This window comes from Emys orbicularis, chromosome 4 (assembly GCF_028017835.1).
Source record: "Emys orbicularis isolate rEmyOrb1 chromosome 4, rEmyOrb1.hap1, whole genome shotgun sequence".
Classification (NCBI taxonomy): domain Eukaryota; kingdom Metazoa; phylum Chordata; order Testudines; family Emydidae; genus Emys; species Emys orbicularis.
The window spans coordinates 51465272-51478304 of NC_088686.1; the positions used below are offsets into that span (position 1 = coordinate 51465272).

Sequence of the window (13033 nt, forward strand, 5' to 3'; positions counted from 1 at the left end):
ACCAACCCATGCAACAAACCTCGATGCCAACTCTGCGCACATATCTACACCAGCAGCACTATCACAGGACCTAACCAGATCAGCTACAACATCACCGGCTCATTCACCTGCACGTCCACCAATGTTATATATGCCATCATGTGCCAGCAATGCCCCTCTGCTATGTACACTGGCCAAACTGGACAGTCACTACGCAAGAGGATAAATGGACACAAGTCAGATATCAGGAATGGCAATATACAAAAACCTGTAGGAGAACACTTTAACCTCCCTGGCCACACAATAGCAGATGTTAAGGTAGCCATCTTACAGCAAAAAAACTTCAGGACCAGACTCCAAAGAGAAACTGCTGAGCTCCAGTTCATTTGCAAATTTGACACCATCAGATCAGGATTAAACAAAGACTGTGAATGGCTATCCAACTACAGAAGCAGTTTCTCCTCCCTTGGTGTTCACACCTCTACTGCTAGCAGAGCACCTCACCCTCCCTGATTGAACTAACCTCGTTATCTCCATACTGATTTATACCTGCCTCTGGAGATTTCCATTACTTGCATCTGAAGAAGTGAGGTTCTTACCCACGAAAGCTTATGCTCCCAATACTTCTGTTAGTCTTAAAGGTGCCACAAAACCCTCTGTTGCTTTTTACATGAAATATATTGCAGACTGTGGGTAAAACAGAGCCAGAGACATACAATTCTCCCCCACGCAGTTCAGTTACAAATTTTAAAAAACACATTTTTTTTTAAATGAGTGTCATCAGCATGTCCTCTGGAATGGTGGCAGAGGCATGAAGGGAAATACGAATGTTTAGCACATCTGGCACGTAAATACCTTGCAATACCGCTACAAAATTGCCACGCAAATGCCTGTTTTCATTTTCAGGTGACATTGTAAATTTGAAGTGGGCAGCATTATCTCCTGTAAATGTAAACAAACTTGTTTGTCTTAGCGACTGGCTGAATAAGAAGTAGGACTGAGTGGACTTGTAGGCTCTAAAGTTTTACATTGTTTTGTTTTGGAGTACAGTTCAGTAACAAAAAAAATCTATATTTGTAAATTGTACTTTCACAAAAAAGAATGCACTACAGTATTTGTATGAGGTGAATTGAAAAATACTATTTCTTTTATCATTTTTACAGTGTAAATATTTGTAATCAAATATAATAATATAAAATGAGCACTGTACACTTTGTATTCTGTGTTCTAATTGAAATCAATATATTTGAAAATGTAGAAAATTATCCACAGATATTTAATACATTTCAATTGGTACTCTATTGTTTAACAGTGCAATTAAAACTGATTAATCGTGATTAATTTTTTAACCGTGATTAATTTTTTTGAGTTAATCACGTGAGTTAACTGCAATTAATCAACAGCCCTATTTTTTATACACGGCACAATTAGCCAGCAGAACCCTTTGGTACAAAATATTGAGTCTAAAATTAAAAAAAGAACTGGGTATTTATGTGGATGACAAGAATATCTGAAGTTAGAAGAAATATTACAGTTTTGGAAATTCACATATTTCAATGTTCAAGCTGATCTCTATCACAGGTTAGGAACACATACTTTCTGAAGAACTTGTTGCACCTTCTTCTGAAATATCTGGTTCAGGCCACTGTAGGAGAGGGGACAGTAGTCGAGATGGACCACTGATTCACTATGGCAATTCTTATGTTCTTATGAAATGCTTAAAAACATTGATCATTTATAGCTGGTTCTGAAAAATTAGTTTGGGTTCTACAAAACATATCCATGAGGTTCTTATGATTTTTGCTATTTCCCAGTCTTGTGACATTGTTACTAGAATTTTCCCCTGATAAACATACAGGCCTAAAAATGCAGTTTTGTCTTCTTCCATTTTCTAACATACATTTAGATGGTCTGGCTTTCAATAGGAGAACATATTTCTTCAAGTTAAGCAATTTTCTCTTAATTAATTCAATTAATTCTCTTAAAACGATTGTGTCAGTTACTGTAACAAGAACTAAGGGATACATATGGTACCTGATAAATGCTATTATCTGCATGTAGGCCTTGCATATACACTTTCTATTGCACTCAAGTCCCAAACATACCACAATTACATTTGCAATCTAAAAATGTAAAATGCACCAACGACAGAAATGTTGCAGCAGACAGAATATAGATTAAGTTTTATTTTCTGAAATGTTATTCATATACACTATGTTAAGTACAGGCCTTCCTTCAAAATTATCAGATTAATGGAACGGTTTAAGTTTTAATGTTATAACAAGGTTATAGATATGAAGGTGTCATCTGATTGTTGTCATGATCTTTTTCTTCACACTTCCAAATTGCCAGGTAGTTTCAAATAATGGTGTTTTTCGGTCCTATTTCTGCCCAAGTTGGGACAGCTAAATACAAAGAGGCAAAAGAAAAAAAAAAATCACATTGCCAGCATTATTTTTTAGCCCAATAATTCAGTTTAAAGAGCAAACTTTGTTTTTTTACAATATTTGGTTGCTGTTTACAAATGAAAGAATGCTAGTTAAGAGAAAAGTGTAAGGTATAAAAAGCACTGATTTATTTTGTCCTGATAATAAAATATGAACAGCTCTGGAATGTCTACTAAACAAAGCCAATCTTTCATAAAAAGAAAAATCTATAGTCACACAGTTGAGTACAGAGCTGTCGGCTTAATAGTGTACACTAAGTACTCTCATCCCTATGAAGTAAGAATGTGCTTAGTTCTGCCAGATGTATTTAAATACCAATTGATTTGCTTTAACTACCATGAAAGGACTAACAAAGGAAGAAATATAGGTGATGGGAGGCACTGCAGTGCTAAGAAATGCTCAACAGTGTCAACTAGGCTGAGCAGTTGTATATCGTTGGAAAGGAGTGTGGAGAAATTGATATTACTGTTAATTAAGTCTCACTGTCATTTAAGGGCTTATTCCAAAAGGTATGGGGGACCTGCAACTCCCACTGCAGTTCATGGGTGTAGCACTCTCAAGGTCAGGCACTTAGGCCATGTCTACAGTTACCGGGGATCGACGCTGCTGCGATCGATGCAGCGGGGGGGGGGGGGGGGGGGAGGTTGTCAATTTAACAGGTCTAGTAAAGACCCGCTAAATCAACTGCAGATCACTCTTTGGTCAACTCCACCGGAACAAGAAGAGTAAAGTAAGTTGATGGGCATCTCCCATCAACGCAGCGTGGTGTAGACACCGGGGTAATCGACCTAAGCTACCTTGACTCCAGTTACGTTATTCATGTAGCTGGAGTAGTGTAACTTAGGTCGACTTACCCTGGTAGTATAGACAAAGCCTAAACGTGAAAAGCTTAAGCCAAAGCTTTCAAAACAGTGTCAGATGGAGGTATTTACCCTGCTGGGGTATTTCAACAGCTAATATGGATTGACATGCGAATTTGGAGGAGTTCTGTGAAATCAATCCATCTTCTCCATAACAGTTTATGTTACTTGGAGACATTTAATTAAAGCATACTTGATTACAAACCATATTCATCTGTTATATGTGCACTTGCTAAATACCCATTTACAACTCAGGCCTCTTAAATTTTATTAGATTTTTTTTTTTTTAAACTTTTACCAGTTGATCTATATTTCAATCTGTATTAAAGTGTTTAAAATAGTTCAATTTCTACAACTGAATCCAATAAAATCGATGGGATATTAAGGCAATTAACTCAAAGTATTGAAAGTTTAAAATGATACTTGTGGTAACTTACCTGTTTTATAAACTGTGCAGCATTAAAAAGTTCACTGCAGCCATATAAGACATGTTTGCCTTGTTTGCCCTGTGCAAAGAAAAGATAAGGAGAGATCAGTTTTAATAAAACAACAATGTGGGTGATTAACTAGTTGTGTACAAAACAATAACTTTAGCAGTCAGAGATCATGAGAGGAACTTGTTCTTCTAGTATAAAACCTATGTTGCTGATCAGGTAGGAAAAGTAAATGCCTCACAAGAAAATAAACAACGTTGATTAAGTGGAAGAAATGGGGAAATGATGGGACAAGTCAGAAAGCAGTGAAAAATGAGGCATTCTTCACACACACAAATCAATTAAATAGAGGGCTTGTCTACTGAAAAATTAATTTGGATTAACGTAAGGTGTGAATTTAAAGCAGAAGAGATATTTTGGAATAACTTCCTGTCTAGATGATCTTATTCTGGAATAAGAGGGCCTTATTCTGAATTAGGTTTTATCTACATAGGGCCTAAAAGGTGTAAATTTAAGAATTAAAGTAATCCAAATTAAGGCCCTTTTAATTCTGAATAAGAGCATAGTCATGGGGGTTAATGCAATTTAACTTTAAAAGTTAATTTTATTAATTTTCCTTAGTGTTCCCATGTAGACAAGCCCTAAAATGAATCCACTTCCAAAATGTACTAAGCAAAATTGGTATAAAGCCTTCTTATTCTGGAATAAGAACATCCACACAGGGATGTGATCAGGACCAGTTTATCAGGACCAGCTTCCCATATAGACGAGCTCAGTATCTAATTGTCAGTCCTTTGTTACAACTTTTAAAAGGATATAAAATCTCCATTCGATGGGCTTCCTCCCGAGCTCTCATAGAAAAACCATACATCCTTGTTTTATAATATTATAAGGCATTGTTATAGGAATGGTAGCAATGCATTATTATTTGTATTACAGTAAAGCCTAAAACCCCCAATCTACAGCCCATTGCATGACAGGGAAAAGTCTAATACAACAGTACATTGACGATAAAATCCCTTACCCAAAAACAGAGGTATTACACTCATGCCAATCTACTACACTACTACTTGCTCAATTAAATATAGTAACTTTGGATAAAACATTTTCAGTTTGCAGTGACTACAAATTGTTTTTGTTCCAGCAATATTTTCCTAATAGTTTCTAAGTCTGAAAAACCATCCTGATTCTTTCATCTCCAAAATGCTAATATAAGATGTATACGAAATATAGAAACAATGAGAAAATATTTCCAGTATTAAACTGTTAACCAAATCCCTTCAAAAAGTAGACCCACAAGTGCAGATTTGAGATCCTCCAATACTTCCAAATAACTGTGTTGATGTTATTTTGCTTTTCCTCACTTTATAACCTGTTTACAGTGACAATGAGGAGGGGTTTAACTCATCATGTTGTCTCCCACCCATGAAAACGTGTAGGTCTACACTGGCTGTCGGAAGAAAGAGTGGTCTGCCAAACAGCCACACAGCCTGGCACCTTGCTAAAACATGTTATCGTTTTTTTAAAGGGAGGGAGATGATAAAATATGTCTTCCAGAGAAAGTTAATTAGTTAAAGACACTGGGCATTCAATGTGTATTTGCATGTCTGCAAACAGAAAACTTGTCCTTTGGGGCACTGCAAGTCTTATAGTAATGAAGATAATGGAATGAAGAACCTTTTAAACTCTCGTCATTAGCTGAAATATAGTTCACTAGTCTGATCACTGACATTGTCATCAAATTTATTGCTATTTGAAAGCTGTTTGGTGGCTTTTTTGAGATGAGTTTGGGTTTCAATCCAGTTCCTTACAGACATATGCCCACATCATAAACATTTCCAAAAAGGGCATTCTTACCAAAGAATAAAAGATTAATAGCTCTGGAGAACTGATTACTCCAGATATAGTCTCTAAGAAGGAAGAGTTGTGGATCATTGGTGAAGCACTGCAACGAAATTTGCACGGCTTCTACCCTATGTAGTTTCCGTTCCATAGAGAACTACAAGACCTGTGAGTTTAGTGCTATTGATCTAGCTTTCAAAAAGAAACGTCTACTTGTAACCACGGTTCTTTGAGATGTGATGTAGACTTGTATTCCAAGTAGGCGTGTGCGCGCGCCGCAGTCTTTTGCCTAGCAGTACCCGTAGAAGGGTGGCGCTCATGCCCGTAGCACCTCCCCTGGCTATATGAGGCAGCGCCACCCTGAACGCCCGCCCCCCCCGTTCCTTTGCACCGAATATCCAGAGTCTACCTAAGCAAAGATCGTAGGACTGCTCTTCTAACGTTAGCGTCTGTTCTGGAAGAAGCAGTGATTGCATAATGGTCCATTAATGTGTGTACAGACAACCAAGTGTCCGCACTACAAATGTCCAATATGGAAATGCCATTAAGGAATGCCGCTGATGTTGCTTGTGCTCTCATCAAATGCATCCGTATCTGCTGAGGCATAGCCAATGCCATCTCATATGTAACGATGCAAAACGTTGTCCATCTAGCGATGGTCTGCGCAGAGACCACTTGTCCCTTCATGCGGTCTGAATATGATACGAACAGATGAGGCAAAACACGAAATTTTTCAGTCCTGTTCAGACAGCATCTAACATCTAGCATATGGAGGTGTTGCTCCTCCAGGGAGGAATGTGGCTTGGGGAAAAATATAGGTAGATACATCACTTGGTTCAGGTGAAACTGACAAACATCAAAGCACACTAGAGACACCACCCTGGATACAAACTTTGGTGTGGCCGAAGCATCACCTTGTCCCTGGAGAACTGCCCAGCCATCAGGACCTACAACTCTTATACCCTTCTGGCACAGGTAATAGCTATCAAGAATGCAGTCTTCGGAGAGAAGAGGGGCAGCCGGCAGGAAGCAAGGGGCTCAAATGGAGGCCCCATTATAGCTGCTAAAACCATGTTCAGGTCCCACAAAGGGGCCACCTCTCTGACTGGAGTAAGCAGGCGGAAGAAACCTCTCAAGAATTTTGTTTTGAGAAAACATATTTCCCTTGAACAGGGGGATGAAATGCCAATATTTGGCCTGATTCCTGAAGGTGCTACAGGATGTCCTGGATGGAAGCCTCCGTCAGATGGGACTGATGGGCCAAGAACCATGCAGAAAACCTCTTCCACTTTGCCCTGTAGATCATTCTAATGGAAGGTCTCCTGCTGTTAAGTAGGACCTATTGGACAGCCTCCAAACAACACCCTCCTTCCTCTCTAAGCCATGCAGCGGCCACGCCGCAAGGTGCAGAGAGCTGATCACTGGAGCAGGGTGCAGCCATGATCCTGTGTGAGGAGGTTGGGCTATAAATTTGTGAGGTTGTAGCAACAGACACACAGAGCTCTGACTATACCTGAAAGGCAGTAAAAAGGAACTGAGGGGGGTCGGGGCGACGCTGCCAGGTTACAGGCATGAGGTGCAAGTGCCTCCCCTCTGAGGGTCCTGCTGGACAAAAGGTTCCAGCATGCAAACATCTACTTTATTTAGCCGAAGAACATCAAAGCACACTTGTTTAAAATTAGGGTTGTCATGCTGCCAGTGGTGCCACAGTCTTGGGTTTGGGACATCAACATTTCTTCTGTGCTGATGAGTTCTGATTCTATAAATATTAGACTGAGGTATCAATGAATGAATCAGACAGAAGATTAGAAGAAGAAAGTCTTATAGAATAATACTTCCATTTACATACACAATTTGGAATATTGGAAAGAAATAAATGGTTTTTATACAGGATTTGAATAGGATTCTAACAAAATATTAGGGTCAAAATCTTCAAAACTGTGATGGCAAGTGGGACTATTTGAGGTCTAATTTGCATAGACACTAAACTGCTTGCGTAACTTCATTTGTTTTGCATTCAGAGCACCTTAAATAAGACATGTACACACACGGGTAATTGTGCAAGTGCAATCTGGAAAATTTACTCCTAATTTTGTTCAAATATTGCTTGAGTCTGGCTGTAGTTCTTTAAACATACAAAATGTATTTAGCAATGCAGTATCTGTTTGAATGAACATACAGTAGAGCTAATCAGAACATTTTCAGTAAAATAAAGTTGTCATACTGTATGCTGATCTATCAAAGCTGAGATTTTTCACACAGACATCAGTTTTGATGAAGTTTTTTGTTGTAAAGGTAGAGGGAGAGGCAGAGAGAGAGAGAGAGAGAGTATCTTTCTATAACCTCATGTTTAGGGTACTAGCCTGGGATATGGGAGACCCTGGTTCAAAGTCCCTGCTCTGTCTGATTAATCTAGGATGAAAAACCCTGAATCAGGGAGGTGCAGGGACTTAAACCTGTGACTCCGACATCCCAGGCCAGTGCCCTCAATACCAGACTACATCCACACCTTACCAAACAGCTCAGATTTTGACTGGGAAATGGACATTTTGACAATTTTGCTTTTTCAAAAACAAACATAAGGCTTTGTTTTCATTCCAATGCAGAATGAAACATTTCAAAACCTCCAAAGTTGCCATGGAACAGAACTGTCATCCTTCAGCTCTCCAACATACACATTTTCTAAAAATATATCATTTTAAATAAAACATTAAGCTTATATTAAAAAAGTTAACCACAGTGGTTTAATCATCAAATATAAGATCAAGGTACTTAATTTAAAATCCAGTACTTGGTTGAGACATTGAAATCAAGATTTTATAGGCAAACAATTATTGGAGATGTATTTCAAGCTGTATAAAATAACTTAACTGATTTTCAGATTAAATTCCAAGCTCATTTATGGGAATCAAACAAAATCTAAATGTAAAGTCATATGGAAAACTACACTGGCTCTAAAGCTCCTGTGATACAGCATACTCCTTGACAGAGGTAAGGACTTAGACTTAATGCCATTCAATCTTGTAAACAGGGATATAGTACCTTAAAATGGCTTACGAGTAAGAGTTTTATTATGAATACCCAACGCACAAAATTTTGTCTTTTAAATAGATCATCAAGACTAGTAATCTGCAGAACCTATGACCAGAAAGTTTTACAACAGAAAACACAAGTTGTTTTTTTATGATGTTGAAAAAGATACTAGGAAAAAAGCTGTGTTTATGCCAATTAACCGTATGCAACCTTTTCTTCCATTTCCATATATGCATCAGATTACTGTGATTCTCCTTAATCCCCGAGGGTTGATTTTAACCTTCTTTTGAAGCTTAGTTAATGCTGCTACAGACAAATCAGAAGATGAGCGAGGCAAAGCTATCCTCTCCTCAGAGATGAACAATCCTTGTCTGGCTATGCTGGAAGGAGGACAGGAGACATGGATGTGGTTTAATTCAGTGGCTCTCAACCTTTCCAGACTACTGTACCCCTTTCAGGAATCTGATTTGTCTTGCATACAAATGTTTGAGAACCACTGGTTTAATTAGTCCGCAACTTTATTCCTACATGTCTGGGGGTACTCCGACAGATAAATGTGTACAGTGCAGGTAATTCCAAAATAATTTACATATACTAAGGATGAGGGAACTGCTGTCAGCCCTCCCTTTTTACTCATCCTGGTATCCAGCTAACCTGCTGCTGGGACTTTGCCAGTCCTCCCCCCAAATAAGGAGTAAGGGAGGCTATAAATGGGGGTGGGTTGGCTCCCTGCTGTACCAGCCATGGGAAGCCCGAACCCCATTTCCACTCCTTTAAAGAATACCTCCCTAAATCCTTACCAATTCATTTTATCTGATCACTGTATCCCTTCCCTACAGAGTACCTGCACTGGACATCTGCCCCACACTGACATAATGATTTGTGACATTGTAGTCTAACCCCCATTTCATGTTCACCCCACCTAGGCCCTCCTTGTTCTGGGTAAGCTGAAACCCCCCCTCCTTGCCCTTGGCCAATCTGGCAGTGAGGGAAAAATTCCTTCCCAGCCCCCAAAGAAAGGAGTTACTAGTGTAATGCCCACAGAGGATCATGATAAACTACATCTCTGGGTGGGAGGGTGGGTGTTACTCTGCCTGGTCAAGGTCACAGAGGGCTTTTCCTGCATGAGGGTGGACCTAAATAGTCCTCCCTCTCTTCTGGTCACCTGTGGGGTCCCCATGTTGACCAAGTCTGAAGCTGCACTGCGAGTCACTTTCTGGCTTTCTAGCTCTTAAAGCGGCCACACACCTTTCCCAACAAGCCAGACAACACCCTTTCCCACCTCCGCTTAATGTGTCGTGAAGTCATTCTCAGAAGTTTTCTGAGATACTGCCTGCTAAGGGAAGGAACACTAATCTTTTGCTTGGTTGCCTAGGACCTGTGCATAGCTAAAGTCCATAGTTTTTCCACAGTCTTGAGAAACCATAAAAATATATTGTTGAAATGGGCAACAATACTCTGGTCTTCTTTTGGAGAGGTCTGTGCAATTTACTACAAGCATCTGGGTCATCTTTTACTATGCAGTACTGAATTACACAGAAAACAAAACATTCACACCAACAGCAGCTTTAGTAATAGAACATTGGTTCATCCTACTAATTATATCTCCTTCTTGAAAATGAAGGTAACTACACATAATGTTGTGTTTATAGCAATCAACAATATTCACCAAAATGGCTGGAAAGTCTCACAGTTATGAGGGGTTAATAGCTGAAAACCTGATTTGAGTACTTGATTTGTCTCATCACCTTTCAAATGAGTTGTCTTTTTTTGGGGTGGGGTGGTGCAGAGGGGTGTACAGGATCTGTGGATTGACATGCTGTGTATCTCTAAGAATCTACTCTACCTTTCAAGATTGCTGATTGCTCTTTAACACGTTTTCATTTGATAACCATACAGAACAGTGTCTCAGAGCATTTGTGGCGATCTTCACTTGATGGGTTCCCATTTACTGCTTTAAACTGAAGTGTCTAAAATGAAGTTTCTGCCAGCAGCCCAATCCTCTCAGCAGATTGACTTAAGCATGGTTTGAAACAAGCAATCTCTCAGGGAAGCAACTGCTCCCAAATCCCTCCAGTGATTGGCAGCAGTAGTTGGCCTGGCAGTTTTGGTATTAGCCGGGCTTCAGCAATCAGCTAAGAGGAAAATATACACAGTTTATTTTCTTTCAAAGCCTTCAGAGCAAACCCCCTAGTTGTGGCGCCTCCTCCCCTTGATTTGAGGTAAGTAGAAATATATAGGAGAATCTCAGCTTTTATTTGAAAACTAGTTTCTAGCTTCTTTTTGAGAAGACAGCCTTGAACACAATGCATTGGTAAACTAATCACTATGTGCACTAGTTCTGCAGAAAGTGACTGGGCTGAGTCCTAAAGATCTGCTTTGCCCATTCAAGACGTCTTATGTAAAATGAGTCAGTTAAGTTTATGTTATACCACAAAGAACCACCTTGCTAACCTTCTGAAGGAGTCCAGGCTCTTCACTCCAAAGATGAAGTTATCCTCAAACAGCTTCATTTGCCATTTATTATAACTGTCGTTTATAGTATCCTGACATTCTTTTTAGTGTCTTCAAAATATTTCCTTTATTCACCTTATGTCCGTTTACCACCAACTAGTTCACCAAAGACTAGTTGTTCTGGTGTTTGTTTCTCAACAACTTGTAGGGCATTACTTGTCCAGTTGAGATGCACATTCAACAGCATTGCCTGTATTCCAGCAGTCAAACATGAACCAGTACTGTTACTTTTTAAAAAAATTTCTCTTTTCCAACCTCAAGCAACTGAAAGCTAGTCCATGTCTTTACAGCATATAGTACAGATGGAAAGCACTACTATACTATACAGTTTGTTCTTTGGCAAAGCCAAATGTCATGCTGCTTGCACACAATCATGCAAACAATCCAATAAAGCTTTCTAGGTAAATTACTTCAATAGGTTTTTTAGTCAAGATTCTTCCAAGGTGGGTATATGTCACCACACTTTCTGTTATACTGTTAATCCTGATGTGTGTTTCAACAGCCTGTTTGGTGTTTGCAATATATTCAGCATTTGAAACATTAACTGTCACACCAAAATGAGGCTGTTGTAAAACAAGATGCCATTATCTGCTGGCCTTGCTCCGAGTAGACTACAAGTGCAGAGTCATGCACGAAGAGCAGTTTGCTAATAAGAGCTTTCGACGCATGCAGATTAAAGTTACTGAAGGATATTCCTGAGTAGCATCTAATCTTTACTCATAGGTGGTGACAACTGCTTTATCTAACTACTATCAATCAAAATTAATCAAACAATGTTGTGAAATAGTATCAAATGTGATGGGGATTGGATATGTCCTACACAGAATACTCCAACCATATTATATGATGATTTCATATAATTCAGGGTCTTTTACTTAGAGCTTCATATTTCCTAGTGACTAGCAAAGTTGACAGTATCAAAGCTATTTGACAGGGCAGTACAGTTATGTCTAAAGATCTCTGTTCCCTGGATGTTTCTGACAATTACTAGGCAGCAAATATTATTTTAGTGGTGATGTGTTGTAAATGAAAACTACACTGTGACTCAAAGCACCCATGATGATGTTCAACAGTCAGTTGAGAAGAAATCTTGACATTGCCTGCAATGTATATTTGAGTAATTCCTCTACAATTACAGTTACTCTTTGAGCCTTTTCATCTGTAAAGAGTGATGAGGTCAACATTTTATCTAGAAAATACTTTTTCCTTGCTCCTGAACAGCAAAGAGAAATGAGGTTAATGATCAATTCATCACATCTACATTTACAGATTTCAATTTCTCTATCATGTAAAACATTACTCTAAGGTGAAACAATTTGGAATGTAATATAGTAGTCTAACTCTCAGCTATATTGCAAGTTTAGTGATAACAAAACTGCAGTCAGAGCTAATATGCATTCACCATTTCAAGACCAAAAACCAAATTTGCTATTGATGTTTTTTCTACATAATTTTTTTCAGGTTGTATATAAACATAAGCATTTCAGCTGAACTTAATATAACAAGCTCCTACAAGATTGAAAAGATAAGTTACATAGGCTATAATTGGTTATAATCAATTAATTATAGGATATAATTGGCAAAATGTACTTAACCTTTATGTAGTCAACAAGATTTTGATATTCAATGTAGTTGCCTCCTCCAACTACAAAAACAATTGCCTAAAATACAAACACATAGAAGAGGAGATAATTAGAATATGCAATCAAATTCCTATAGTATATGGAGTTTAATAAAAAAAATAAGATGTAAACCAGTTTTATTAAACAGCAACTTTTTTTTTAACATGGAGTTTTCAAAAGCAAACAACAATAAATAATCTGGGCCACCTGTTAATCTTACAAACCTAATTCTACTTAACGGATCTATTACTAAGGATATTACTTGAATTACCAATACTGCAATTACGATCATTTAGGGGACA

General features: G+C 38.5%; 1 protein-coding gene across 1 annotated transcript in view; it reads right to left on the minus strand.

Moving 5' to 3' along the window:
* Positions 1 to 2177: 2177 nt before the first annotated feature.
* The window catches only part of SCFD1 (sec1 family domain containing 1), a 151860-nt gene continuing 141004 nt past the window's right edge, over positions 2178 to 13033 (minus strand). Inside the window, exons 23-25 of the mRNA XM_065402604.1 lie at positions 12705 to 12770; positions 3724 to 3792; positions 2178 to 2384 (exon numbers count right to left, since the gene is read on the minus strand). Of these exons, the coding sequence (XP_065258676.1) occupies positions 2361 to 2384; positions 3724 to 3792; positions 12705 to 12770 (159 nt within the window). The 3' untranslated portion in view covers positions 2178 to 2360. The remainder of the gene's footprint in view (positions 2385 to 3723; positions 3793 to 12704; positions 12771 to 13033) is intronic.